Source organism: Urocampus carinirostris, chromosome 13 (genome assembly GCF_059441175.1).
Source record: "Urocampus carinirostris isolate Australia breed hairy pipefish chromosome 13, RoL_Ucar_1.0, whole genome shotgun sequence".
Lineage (NCBI taxonomy): Eukaryota > Metazoa > Chordata > Actinopteri > Syngnathiformes > Syngnathidae > Urocampus > Urocampus carinirostris.
The window spans coordinates 1536788-1548962 of record NC_142361.1 but is presented as its reverse complement, the minus strand read 5'-3'; the positions used below and the strand labels follow the sequence as shown (position 1 = coordinate 1548962).

Sequence of the window (12175 nt, the reverse complement as noted above, 5' to 3'; positions counted from 1 at the left end):
ATTTCTTTTTGTGTCTTACCCTCCTGATGGAGGGTATCAATGATGGTCCTCTGGACAGCAGACAGATCAGCAGTCTTCCCCATACTTGTGATTTAGTTTACTGAACCAAGCTGAGTGTTTTTAAGTCTCAGGAAACCCTCGCAAGGTGTTTCGAGTTAATTAGATGATTCAGGTGATTAGTTGAATAGCCTACTTGTATACTTTTTCATGATATTCTAATATTTTGAGATAGGATTTTTGAGTTTTCTTAAGCTGTAAGCCAAATTCAGCAATATTCAAATAATAAAAGGCTTGAAATAGTTTAGTTGATGTGTAATGAATCCAGAATGTATGACATTTTTGTTTTTTTAATTGCATTACAGAAAATAAAGAACTTTATCACGATATTCTAATTTTCTGAGACAGTCCAGTATATAGTGCTTTTGAAGTCAACACTTCCCAAAGCGCTTTACAGTGTGCGGCCTTGCAGCCATGTAAGGCGCTAACCCGCTAACTCTGAAAAGACCGAAATGTTAGTTATTGGTCCATCTAAATGCCGTGACTTGTTCTCAAAAACTGCTCTGAACATTGACAAATGTAATATCACCCAGAGTGACTCAGTTAAAAACTTAGGTGTCATATTTGACCACGATCCTTTCAAACACACGTGAAGAATATTACTAGAACAGCTTTCTTCCATCTTCGCAACATTGCTAACATTTGTCCTATGCTGTCTCAGTCAGATGCGGAGATTATAATTCATGTGTTTATTACTTCCCGTCTCAATTGCTGTAATGCACTACTCTCCGGTCTCCCGAAGTTCAAAATCAAGAGCCTTCAGCTGGTACAAAATGCTGCAGCAAGGCTTTTAACTAAGACAAAGTTTGATCACGTTACCGCGATTTTAGCTAACCTGCATTTGCTCCCTGTTAGCTTAAGATGCGATTTTAAGGTTCTGTTGGTATTATACAAAATCACGCATGGACTTGCTCCCTCATATCTTTCAGATTTAATTTCCCCTTATGTTTCGGTCCAGAGCCTTCGCTCTAAAAACGCTGGTCTGCTAGTGATCCCAAGAGCCAAGAAGAGATCCGCAGGTTCAAGAGCGTTCTCCATCCGGGCCCCGGTGCTGTGGAATGCTCCTCCCCCTGGGATTCGATCTGCAACCTCAGTGGAAATGTTTAAATCTAAGCTTAAAACACACTTCTACTCTATAGCATATGAATAACCTATACTTTGTGTTGATAATATGTGTATCATTTGCCCTCATGTAAGTTTTAAATGAGAGGATGGCATCTCAATAGTCTGTAATAGTAGTTTGCAATAATCTTTGATATGTACAGCCTTTTGAAACTCTTTGTGATAAAGGACTATACAAATAAACATGACTTGACTTAATTCCTTATTTCAAAAGTTTTTGAAAAACACATAATTGCGAGTGCCGTTAGCCTGACTTTTCTCATTGCTCACTGCGGATAGAATATGCATCCCAGCATAGACGACAGACAGGACATGAGACTGTCAATGGCAATCGTTTGCAAGACATAGCTTGAAAAAAAAAAAATCATAATTCCCCTTAAAAAAAAAAACGAACTTCGTTTTGACTCCGGTGATGGCGTGATTGACATGGGATGAAAAATCCTTACTACACGAGTTTTGGTGAGTTTGTTTTATTTTCTCTTTGTAGTTTTAAAAGGTAGCTTTGATATACTAAGAAAACGTAGCTAATGGTAACGGACTAACGTTTAAATCAAAATAGAAATCTTTTAATATTTGATTTTTCTGTTGATTAATATGTTGTATTGTTACTTAACTATTTTCTGTGTAAATTTACAAGGTATTGAAACTAGCGCGGCACTACAAGTGGTCGCCCTGTAGGTTAGATTTTGTATAATATGCACCTTTTTCCGAGTACAGGACATTACAGTAGTGCTTTTTTCCACCAGTACCGCCATGTTTGCGCTGTGAGAGGTCACCCAGCATCCACCCCTGAAAAAAATCCGCTTCCTCTTCCCAGTTTGTGTGTAAACATTCTATACTGTATGTCAAGCGTCTTAAGAACGTTGACATTTTTCTTTAATATCTCATGGATCCATTCAATATAGCTGGTGTAAAATGTAAAGAAGAGGCGAGCTGTTTCATTTGAAATGAAAGTGAAATCCGGAAGCTTGATGCTGCTGAGAAAATGGTTGGATTGCTTTTTTTTGGGGGGCACTTTTTACCACAGAGGAAGTTGCCTAACTGTTGAAGCTCATCTTCCAAAAGTAAGTTAAACTTAACTTCATTTATCTTTTCTAGATCATATTTTATTTTAGTGAAAAACAACAGGTTACTTGTACAAGCCTTGAACATACTTATATAAACCGTAAACATACAAAATATAGCACAGAAGCAAGTTACGAACAAATTCAACTTACGATCGTCCGGAACATATCTCGTTCATAAGTAGGGCAGCGTCTGTATTACTGGAACAGCTTTTTTTTTCCATCTTTTCAATATTGCAAAAATTCTCCCCATGCTGTCCCAGTCTGATTCTGTGATTATTATTCATGAGTTTGTACCCTCCATCTTGATTACTGTAATGTACTACTCTCCGGTCTCCTGAAGTCTAGCATAAAAAGCCTGCAGCTGGTACAAAATTCTGCAGCACGGCTTTTAACTTAAAACAATTATCCAGATTTTGGCTGACCTGCACTGGCTCCCTGTCAGTTAAAGCTGTGATTTTAAGGTTCTGTCGGTGTTATACAAAATTTTGCATGGCCTTGCACCCTTATATCTTTAGGACTGAATGTTCCCTTATGTTCCTGTTCAGAAAATGCTGGTCTACTATTGATCCTAAGAGCCAAAAAGAAATCCGTAGGTTCGAGGGCATTCTCCTTTTGGGCCCCTGTACTGTGTAATGATCTGCCCTCTGAGATTTGATCTGGAAATCTCAGTGGAAGTGTTTAAATCTTAAGACACTTATATTCAATATCTTATGAAGGATGTTGACCTCGGGAAACTGTTCGGCGGACATTCTGCTCTCACCCTAATTTCATGTTGATGGTGTCTTTGTATTGTCTGTCAATGCCCTTGCAACATCCACTGCAGCCTGGTCATCCTGGGAGGCAAATTATGTGTGCTCCCTTCTCAAGGTTTCTTCATTTCACTGTGTGCCCTGCGACTGCCTGGCAACTGGTTCAGGGTGTTCCCGTCCCACAGCCCATAGGAGGTGCTACAATTGACTGTTAAGACATTTGAGGTAAACGGGAGGAGAAAGACGTGGAAGCGAGGCGCCAGCAGAGGAAATGTTGTCTTTTCCTTGCCTGTAATAAAACAAAGCCCTCTACGGCCTTGCTTCAAAAATGAATCCCTTCTCTCCTGCAGTTTCCCCGCCAGCCTGACCTTGTGTTTTATGTTTCCCTGTTCTCATTCCAAGGAAGCAGGAAAGCTCATTTGGCACTTGAGCGAGAGTTTATATTCTGCAGGATTTATACAAGTGTTTGAAACCGTTAAAAAGGCTTGAATTTTAATTGTTTCAATGATCAAATAATTGGTTTTTGGTGGAGTGCTTGATAATCCTTAAAATTGTTGCCATGTTTTTTGTCAGTCTGCCTTGATACAACCTGCATTAAATGAAGAAAAATAAAACAAGCCTGCTTGAAAATGACATGCCTGTTTTGGTAACTTCGCTTTGCCATTGAATTTCTTCGCAGGTGGGTTCAGCAATAGTGCAACAAATAGCGAGCAGCCAAAATAGGGCAAACTGGTAAACATAACACACAGAGAGCTAACGGGGGCTAAACCAGCCGGAACATTGCGGGCTAACCAGGGCCGATCAGTGGAAAAACAGGAGGCTGGCTGGCCAAAAGCTTGCAGTAGGCAGCCAGGATAACCGGGAGGCAACAATAGAGAACGGCCACGGACACAAACATGAACGCAGCTGTAAATTTACCAAATGATTACAGCATAACGGTGGAAAAAGAAAGGGATGCTGGCTGACCGAAAACATGCAGTAAGCAGCCAGGCTACCTTGGAACCTACGATGAAAAACAGCCAAGGGAACAAGCACGAACCCATCCATCCATCCATCCAGTATCTGCACCCCTTTTCCTCAGTAGGGTCGCGGGGGTGCTGCTATCTTCGGGCATTGGGATGGGGACACCCTGAACTGGTTGCCAGCCAGTCGAAGGGCACAGACAAGTCACTCGCTCATTCACAACTCGGGACAATTTGGACCAGCCAATCCACCTGAAACGCATGTTTCTGGAATGTGGGAGGAAAGCAGAGTGCCCGGAGGAAACCCATGCAAGCACTGGGAGAACATGCAAACTCCACACAGGAAGGTTCGATCTCATGACCTCAGAACTGTTCCGCACACGTGCTAACCACTGCACTGCCCTGATGTCCTATTTGTAAATATGCCCTTTCTAAAATATCGTAAAAAACATGAGGCTTACTTAGAAGGAGCTGACATGGTAGTCCATCATGCTGCTACGGAAAACTCTCAAAACCAAAAACCTTGTAAAAGGATGGTCAAAAAATGAGGAGAAAGTTGTTCAGTTTGGTTACTTTGAGTCTGTAGCGGTTGAAAGTACTTATCAATAAGCCCCATTTTACAATTATCAACTCATTTCAATTATCAGGAATTTACTTCATAGCATGTCAGAATGAAGAATATTTCTGCCTAGCACCAAAAACGGTTTGATGAGTTATCTTTTTCTAGTGTTAGTTTTTTTGTCTGTCAAAGCATCACATGGTTAGATTGTGCCAGGCTTCCTCGCCGAGGGGCCAAGATCATGGGTCTCGGGCTTTGTGCCCATTGACTTTTTCTTTTTCACCCTTGTCCTCTCTCGTTCTTCTCTGTTCTCTTTCTGACTTTCTTTTAGTTATTAATTTCTGTCACTTGTTCTATTTCTCTATTTAATATACTAGTCCAGCACCCGTGAATCATGTTTCGACCATGTGGCCCCAGTGCAAAAATGAGTTTGACACCTTCTCCAGAGCCTCCTTGCTCCATTATTGTTGCCAACTTGTTTTTTGCACAGACTGGCTTGAATGGACCAGCACGGCAGCGCAGTGGTTAGCGCGTGTGCAGCACAGTTCTGAGGTCATAAGATCGAACCTTCTTGTGTGGAGTTTGCATGTTCACCCCTTGCTTGCGTGGGTTTTCTCTGGGCACTCCGGTTTCCTCCCACATTCCAAAAACATGCATGTCAGGTTAATCGGCCACTCTAAATTATCCCTAGGTGTGAATGAACGAATGAGTTGTCTGTCTCTGTCTGCCCAGCTGGCAACCAGTTTAGGGTGTCCGCTGCCCACTGCCCAAGGATAGCTGTGATGGGCTCCAGCACCTCCGAAGTAGGCCTTTTTATTTAATTTGTTTTGGAGACATGCTAGCAGCTTTAGGATATTCAACTCAATGGCGTTTAAAATACAGCAGTAGTTTCCCAGGGGTCAAAAAACTACAGCCCATGGGCTGTATCAGGCCCAAGAACGGATTTAAACCAGCCCGTCAAAATGCACCCTTGGCGTGAAATATCGCCCTCGCGCAAAAGTTAGTAAAATTACATTGAATCAAAATTTTAGGGGGAATGCTATAAAACAGTAAAGGATGGTGCATTTACACCTTGTAAATTAATGACTCTGAACATGTTGAAAATCTTTATTTCGGCTAAATGACGTTTTATCTCCTGAAAGATTGTTTCCCGTTTTATCTGTGATCATTTGACAGTTCACTTCGGCATAATAAGCTTTATGATAAAGCACATAACAGTTTTTAATACATGTGATGTTCAGAAGCTTACTGTTTTGAATCGTTGGTTAATCGCAATGAAGCAGCTCATTTACGTAAGAAGAAATAGCAACGATAACACACATACGTAGCTAGTTTGCACTAACTAACTTGATATGTTGAGTGGCGTTGATGTGACTCGTACGGTTTTAACATAAAACTGCTCTGGAATACATCAAAAGTACCTCGGAAAAAATGTTCGCTGCAAATCCTGGAATGCTTGGGGGCTGCCATTGTAGTACCTCTAAACAACACCAGTCCGTCTGTTTGATTTGCAGATAAACTTTGCCATTTTCTGGCTTCATCACAATGGATAAAATTACAAATAGCGCTTAGAATCTTGCCCAACGCACAGCAATGAATCACTATGTTAAAAAGTGGGGATGAAATTATTCTGTTGTGGTTGGTAATATTTCTTTTAACTCAAATGCTCATTCATTTACAGTCCGCTAGGGTGCTTCTTGCCAACCGTCATGGCTCTCATCCTGACAAGGAAGGCAACTGATGTGACGTGTAGAGAGTCAATAGCTACTCCCACAGTGGATTTCATCCAATACATTGATTGATATGAAACTGTGGTGTGTATTTCAAGACGGGCAAAAATTTGTAGTTGTATGGTTTTATTCACATCACTTATGGCACGGTGCTAATATTGCTTTTAGCATGATTTAACAAACATGGAAAACATTTCAAGATGACAAAAAAACAAAAACACTCAAAGTAATATTAAAAGCAAACAGAAATCAATGCTTACAATTGTCATTAACGTGACAGTATTTTGCCACCTGCCTACATACTTGGTCGAAAGTGTACATTACAAATTCAGTTTTGGGGATTTTGTGTTGACGCTTCTCTGTTTTGATTGGTGGCCATTGGCCGATTGTACGTCGCAGAAAAGTTATTTTGAAGTATAAAAATAGTTTCAACCAAGTCTGTCACCAGACTTGACATGTTCTGCTATGGAAATCTTTGTTAAGGCAAGTGGCAGAAAGAGGGGGAAAAATTTCACATTTTGAATTTACAGGGTTTCCGAATTTGAGGGATTTTATCTGAGGCACCTTTTGGAATAATAGTTTAAACAAGAATTGGCAAGTGTGACTGGAGGCACTCCAAACAACCCACAATGCCAAAACCCCCCTTTCCTTGCTGGTGGCTTATAAGAATAAAAAATATCTTTGGAATTTTTTTGACTGATAGCATGTGAACTCAAATGTTTGAAGTCTAGTTTAAAAGCAGGACAGCAATTGGGGAATAGGAACATACCGTAAATTCCGGATTACAGGGCGCACCTGATTAACAAATCAACTTTGTTTTTGTAAAAGCCGCACTGGATTTTAAGCTGCAGGTTTAAACAGCCATATAAATGAACCCATTCATGTGTTTCTTAAAGAAAAGAACAAAAAGAAAAGTTCATTGCGCTGCAATTAAGACACCTGTTGCTGACTGTGTCTGCAGCTGTCAATCTTAACCCTCATGTTGTTAGAAATTGGCACCACTAATCGTTGTTAGCGGGGCAATTTTGACCCATGATTAACTCAGTCCTGACCCCAAAAAAACAAGAAGTATTACTCAATATAGTTAAAACAACATACTAATAAATATTATATGCATCCTTAGCCTTATATTCCTATTGTAATCAGATGTCATGTCCCTAAAACACATCAGTTATTACATGGAAAGGGGGTCACTGGAGACCGTGACAAACCGTAAGGGTTTATAAACAAGTGCACTAGTCAATATTTATCAAATTGTCTTTAACAAACGCAGGAGTATGGCAAAAACATTCTCCAAACAAAACTTCATGCACTGTACTGAGAACAATTCCGAAGCCCGTACAATCACAACAGCCTGTAAACATGTGAACCATGCAACTGATCTTAAGCTCTTCCATCGCTTGCGCAGATGACAACATAAAAGAGAGGAGACCAAGTATTGGTACAATTACATAAAAACATCATTAGACATAAATGCTATCTAATAATAATAATAATAATAATTTCCTTGTATTGTCATTCTGTGTAACAATGTACACAGAACGAAATGTCGATTGCATCTGACCCGATGCAGCCGCAGCCAAGAGAGGGCGCCGCCGACCACTTTTTAAGTCTAAGGAATGACTCGGCCGGGGCGCGAACCCGAACCTCCCAGTCGGCTGATTGAATATTTTATTGTGGGAGGAGGGGAATAATTATCGGTATATTTTTCCTATCGGGCCAAAAACTGTGACATGGTTTTAGGCTGATATTAGACTGACAACGGTCAGCCTGATAATTATGTCTTACCCCTTCTTAATTAGCACTGGTGGGAATAACGCTGATATAAATAATGTTGTTACGTCACAGTGTTATCTTTTCAGTAACGGGGTAATCTAACTCCATTACAACGCCGTTACCGTTACCGACGGTCAAAAGTGGTACGTTACTTTGAATAAATTGAGACAAGGTGTCTTGAGATGAACCGGTGTGTATTTACGGGTCACTCCCAAGAAAACCATGACGTACAACTGTAAACATTATGGGATATAGCGCACATGCACCGTAACAATTATTTCTACTTGACCAGTGTTTCAGGTTGTAGGTATAATTTATTTTACACTGCAGTGTTAAACAAACTTTATATTGTTGAACTGTTGACTTTTGTTGTGTGAAAAATACTTAAAGCACAGTAGAATGTTTCCTTTAACAGTTGCTCTGACTAGAGATTTTACTTGAAACACAGTAGAATGTCTCCTTGAGCAGTTGCACTGACCAGAGATTGTGATTTATTCTATAGAGTGAAACCCACTTTATGTTGTTTTACAGTTGACTCTTGTTCTGAACAAAATACTCTAAGTAGCATATATTTACTTGACCAGCTGTCTCAGGTCATGAGAGAGATTTAATTTATTAAACTCACTTTTATATTGTTTGTTACTGATTATTACTTTATGATATCGTTTACTATTTATTTTAGTTGCACTTTAAGTGTAGAGTAAATCTGTTTCTGGCCAGGTGCAAAAAATATTACTAGATACCAGACTGTTCTTCTCCATTCAACCGGCTCAAAAACTGCTCCGAAAATATAAAATTCTTTGACATACAGCAACTTAAGTTGAAAGGGTTTGTAATAGTAGTAGTAGTAATCCAGTTACTAACTTTTTGGAATAAGTAGTGAGAAACTATAACTAACTACTTTTAACTTCTAACTACTGTGCCCAACACATTAACTAGTTTCAGCATGAATATTTTTATGTAGTAGTAGCAATACTTGGCCGCATTTATTGTAGGCCAGGTTTTTAAGGGTTATTTGTTCTATCTTCTTTATTCATTATCCATTATCAGTCAGTTCATAGTACGCTACAAAGCCTAGGAGCCGGGACTCTTACTCTCAGCCAAAAGGCCAAGCTAAGGTCCTAGCCTTAAAGCCTTGCTGCGATCATTGCGAATGCACCGGCCAGAAATTTCTGGCCGTGAAGCAGATGCCGTTGGGCAACCACGGCCAGAAATTTCTGGCCGTGAAGCAGATGCGGCGTCATATTCCAAACATTAGACTGTTATGGTTATAGATGACACAGGCAAAGGCATATTTTATCTTGTCATCGTACTATTTTTACTCACGGTGCCATGCCCTACAATGTTGTAATGGGGCATTATTGCAAAGAGTTCAGCCAGAAACAACATTGTACAACATCGTACCGTGAGTATAAATAGTGTGATGAGCTAAAAGTGAAACCTTTTCTTACAGGGGTCTTCAACTTTTTGGAAACAGACTTTTTGTTACTAATTAGCGCAAAGGACACCCACTTAGATAAGAAGTTTTAAAATAGCCACTTAGCTAGATGGTTTGGTAAATAGCTAGAATGGTAACTTGGTAGTTAGCTAGAAAGGTAAACACATAGAAAACTAAAATGGAGCTAAATATTTTAGCTGAAATAGTAAAATGCTATCTAATTAGCCAGATAGAAAGCAAAAAAAACAACCCTAGATTGTTATCTAGAAAGGAAGCCAGAATTTAGCTTGATAACTAGCAAAAAAAAAGGTAAAGTTAGCTAGTTGGCATGCAAAAATGTAAAAAGCTAGCTAGATAGCCTCCTAAATAGCTAAAAAATAATTGCTTAAAAATAATAATTATCAATATTTAAATAGTTTTTTTTTTGGCCATGAAGGGCATGAACTGGAATTTATTTATTTGAATTTCTAAGATAGCATCTTATCATGTTAATACCATGTTGTTACTAGGTTAATTAATAAAAGTGGCGTTAAATGGTATCAGTCAACCAAAAAAAAATACATCACAAAGACCGGGCACTGGTGAGCTATTTCCATAAAAGGCCTGTGGGAACCCCAAATATCTTTAGGAGGCACCGTGGTGCCTGCAGACACCATGTTAGAGACCCCTTCTCTTTAGTAGTTTAGAGTATGCGCTCTCACAGCAGCAATTCGGGTTCACATCTTATTGCATAGCCAATGTTGTGCAAATGTGATCAGCAATATTTTTCGACTGATGAATCATTGCTCTACACGGTATTGCCCTACTGTAAAACCTCTATAATGTGCATCCAAACTTATAGTTCTTATCTTGGGGACAGAGATATGCGTGTTACACATGAATAAATCCATTTTATTGTGTTTTGAAATCCCTTTGAGGGGCGGCAGGGCTCAGTACCTGCATATGTGCTACATACAGTATATGTAGAGCTTTAAGTAAGCACTTTAAGGTGGAGACAAATTATTAGCTCTTAACATAACATTAGTTAGTCATTCAAGCGTGTGTGCTTGTGAGAGAAATCATAAAAAGCACGCTTAAGTTGAAGGTTCCAATCTGGCTCTAAAACATGAGTGCTGACACTTTTAATTTGGATGCGCTGTCAAAATCTTGATGCCCCTTTTGTTTTAAGTTATTGTCAGTCAGCTCGGTGGCCTTGGGGGTAGGGCGCCTGCCCCGAGACTGGGAGGTTGCTGGTTCAAGCCTATGTACAAGCCTAAGACTTATAACATTCGTACTTATTGCCTCCTTGCTTGGCGCTCGGCAATAGAGGTTGGAATTGGGGGGTCTGGTCCCCGAATGACTCCCAACACATCAGTTGGGTTGAGCGAGGGGGCTGGGGATCCCCTCCTCTGTATCAATCTCCCAGAAAGTCAGAAATATGAATGTGTTCTTGACTAGCCACCTCACACTAGGGGGATATGGCTCCGGTATATAAATATATATAATATATTTTGAGTCGTGTTCGTTAGATTGACATTTGTATTTATATATTGCAAGGAAAAAAAGTCAGGGAGCTATCCAATTTTGTTTCCTGCAAAGTTTTTTGGGTCTACTCATGATAGTTGTGTTGAAATTCTAATATATTTACTGTAAAAGGTTACAGAAAGCTATCAAAGTTTTATTTGAATTTACAACAAATGTTCTTTGTTTCTCTTTGCAATATTAAAAATCTGGACAACAGACGCTCCCCTACTTACGACCATTTGACTTACGCAAAACGGTAGATACGAACATTTCTATTGTGTGCACCTTTTTCCCAGTAGAGAGCAGTGCTGTAGTGATTCTTTCTGCCGCGTGGCGCTGTGAGAGGTCACCCAGCACCAGCCCTGAAGAAGAAATCCGGCTTTTAAATACTAATTTCGTGTGTAAACACAATGCACTGTATCTTTAGCACGCCAAGAACTTTGAAATTTTTATTGTTTAATATCTCGTGCATCCAGTCGATATGGTTGGTGTAAAGTGTAAAGAAGAGGCAAGCCGTCTCTCCTGAAATGAAAGTTGAATAAGAAAGCTTGATGCGGTTGAGAAAATGGTTGGATTGCTTTTTTTCGTCCACTTTTTACCATGGAGGAGGAAGTCGTCTAAGTCTTCCAAAAGTAAGTTAAACTTATCTTTATAGTCAAGTCATGTTTGTCTGTATAGCCCTTAATCACAAAGAGTCTCAAAGGGCTTCACAGACCACAGAACGTGTAGCTTTGTTTTCCACTATGATGCTTTATCATTGAGCCTGCTTTGCATATTATTTTAATAAACGTTTATTTTTCAGTTTTGAAACAATACAGGTTACTTATACAAGGCTTAAACATACTTATACTATAAACCTTAAAAATACATTCCATACAAAATATAGCACTGAAGAAACCTACGAACAAATGTAACTTACGAACGATCATCCAGAACCTACTGTAGCACTCTAGTTCATAAGTAGGATAGCGTCTGTAATTTCGAGCTTTTACAGCAGATGAATATTGGCTCCATATTATCAGTTTTCTGCCTACCCTTACGACTAATGATTGGGGTTTGGGGTTTTTAAGGGTTATTGTTCTATCTTCGTTATTCATTATCCATTATCCGTTATCGGTCAGTTCATAATACGCTACAAAGCCTAGGAGCCGGGACACTTACTCTCAGCCAAGAGGCCAAGCTAAGGTCCGGGCCCTAAAGCCTTGCTGCGAT

At 39.6% G+C, this 12175-nt stretch overlaps 1 protein-coding gene across 6 annotated transcripts in view; it reads right to left on the bottom strand.

The window, feature by feature from the left end:
• Window positions 1–12175, bottom strand: part of spred2b (sprouty related EVH1 domain containing 2b) — a 161519-nt gene that overhangs the window by 73707 nt on the left and 75637 nt on the right. The window contains exon 8 of one of the 6 annotated variants that reach the window (XR_015852432.1): window positions 11249–11325. The exons of 4 other annotated variants lie outside the window; for them this stretch is intronic. Coding sequence is in view for 1 of the 2 variants with exons in the window: in XM_088351197.1 (XP_088207323.1) it covers window positions 11310–11325 (16 nt within the window). In the remaining variant the exon portion in view is untranslated. Of the gene's footprint in view, window positions 1–7905; window positions 11326–12175 lie in introns of those variants that run through there. One more of the 6 variants, XM_088351197.1, reaches the window with a different exon arrangement.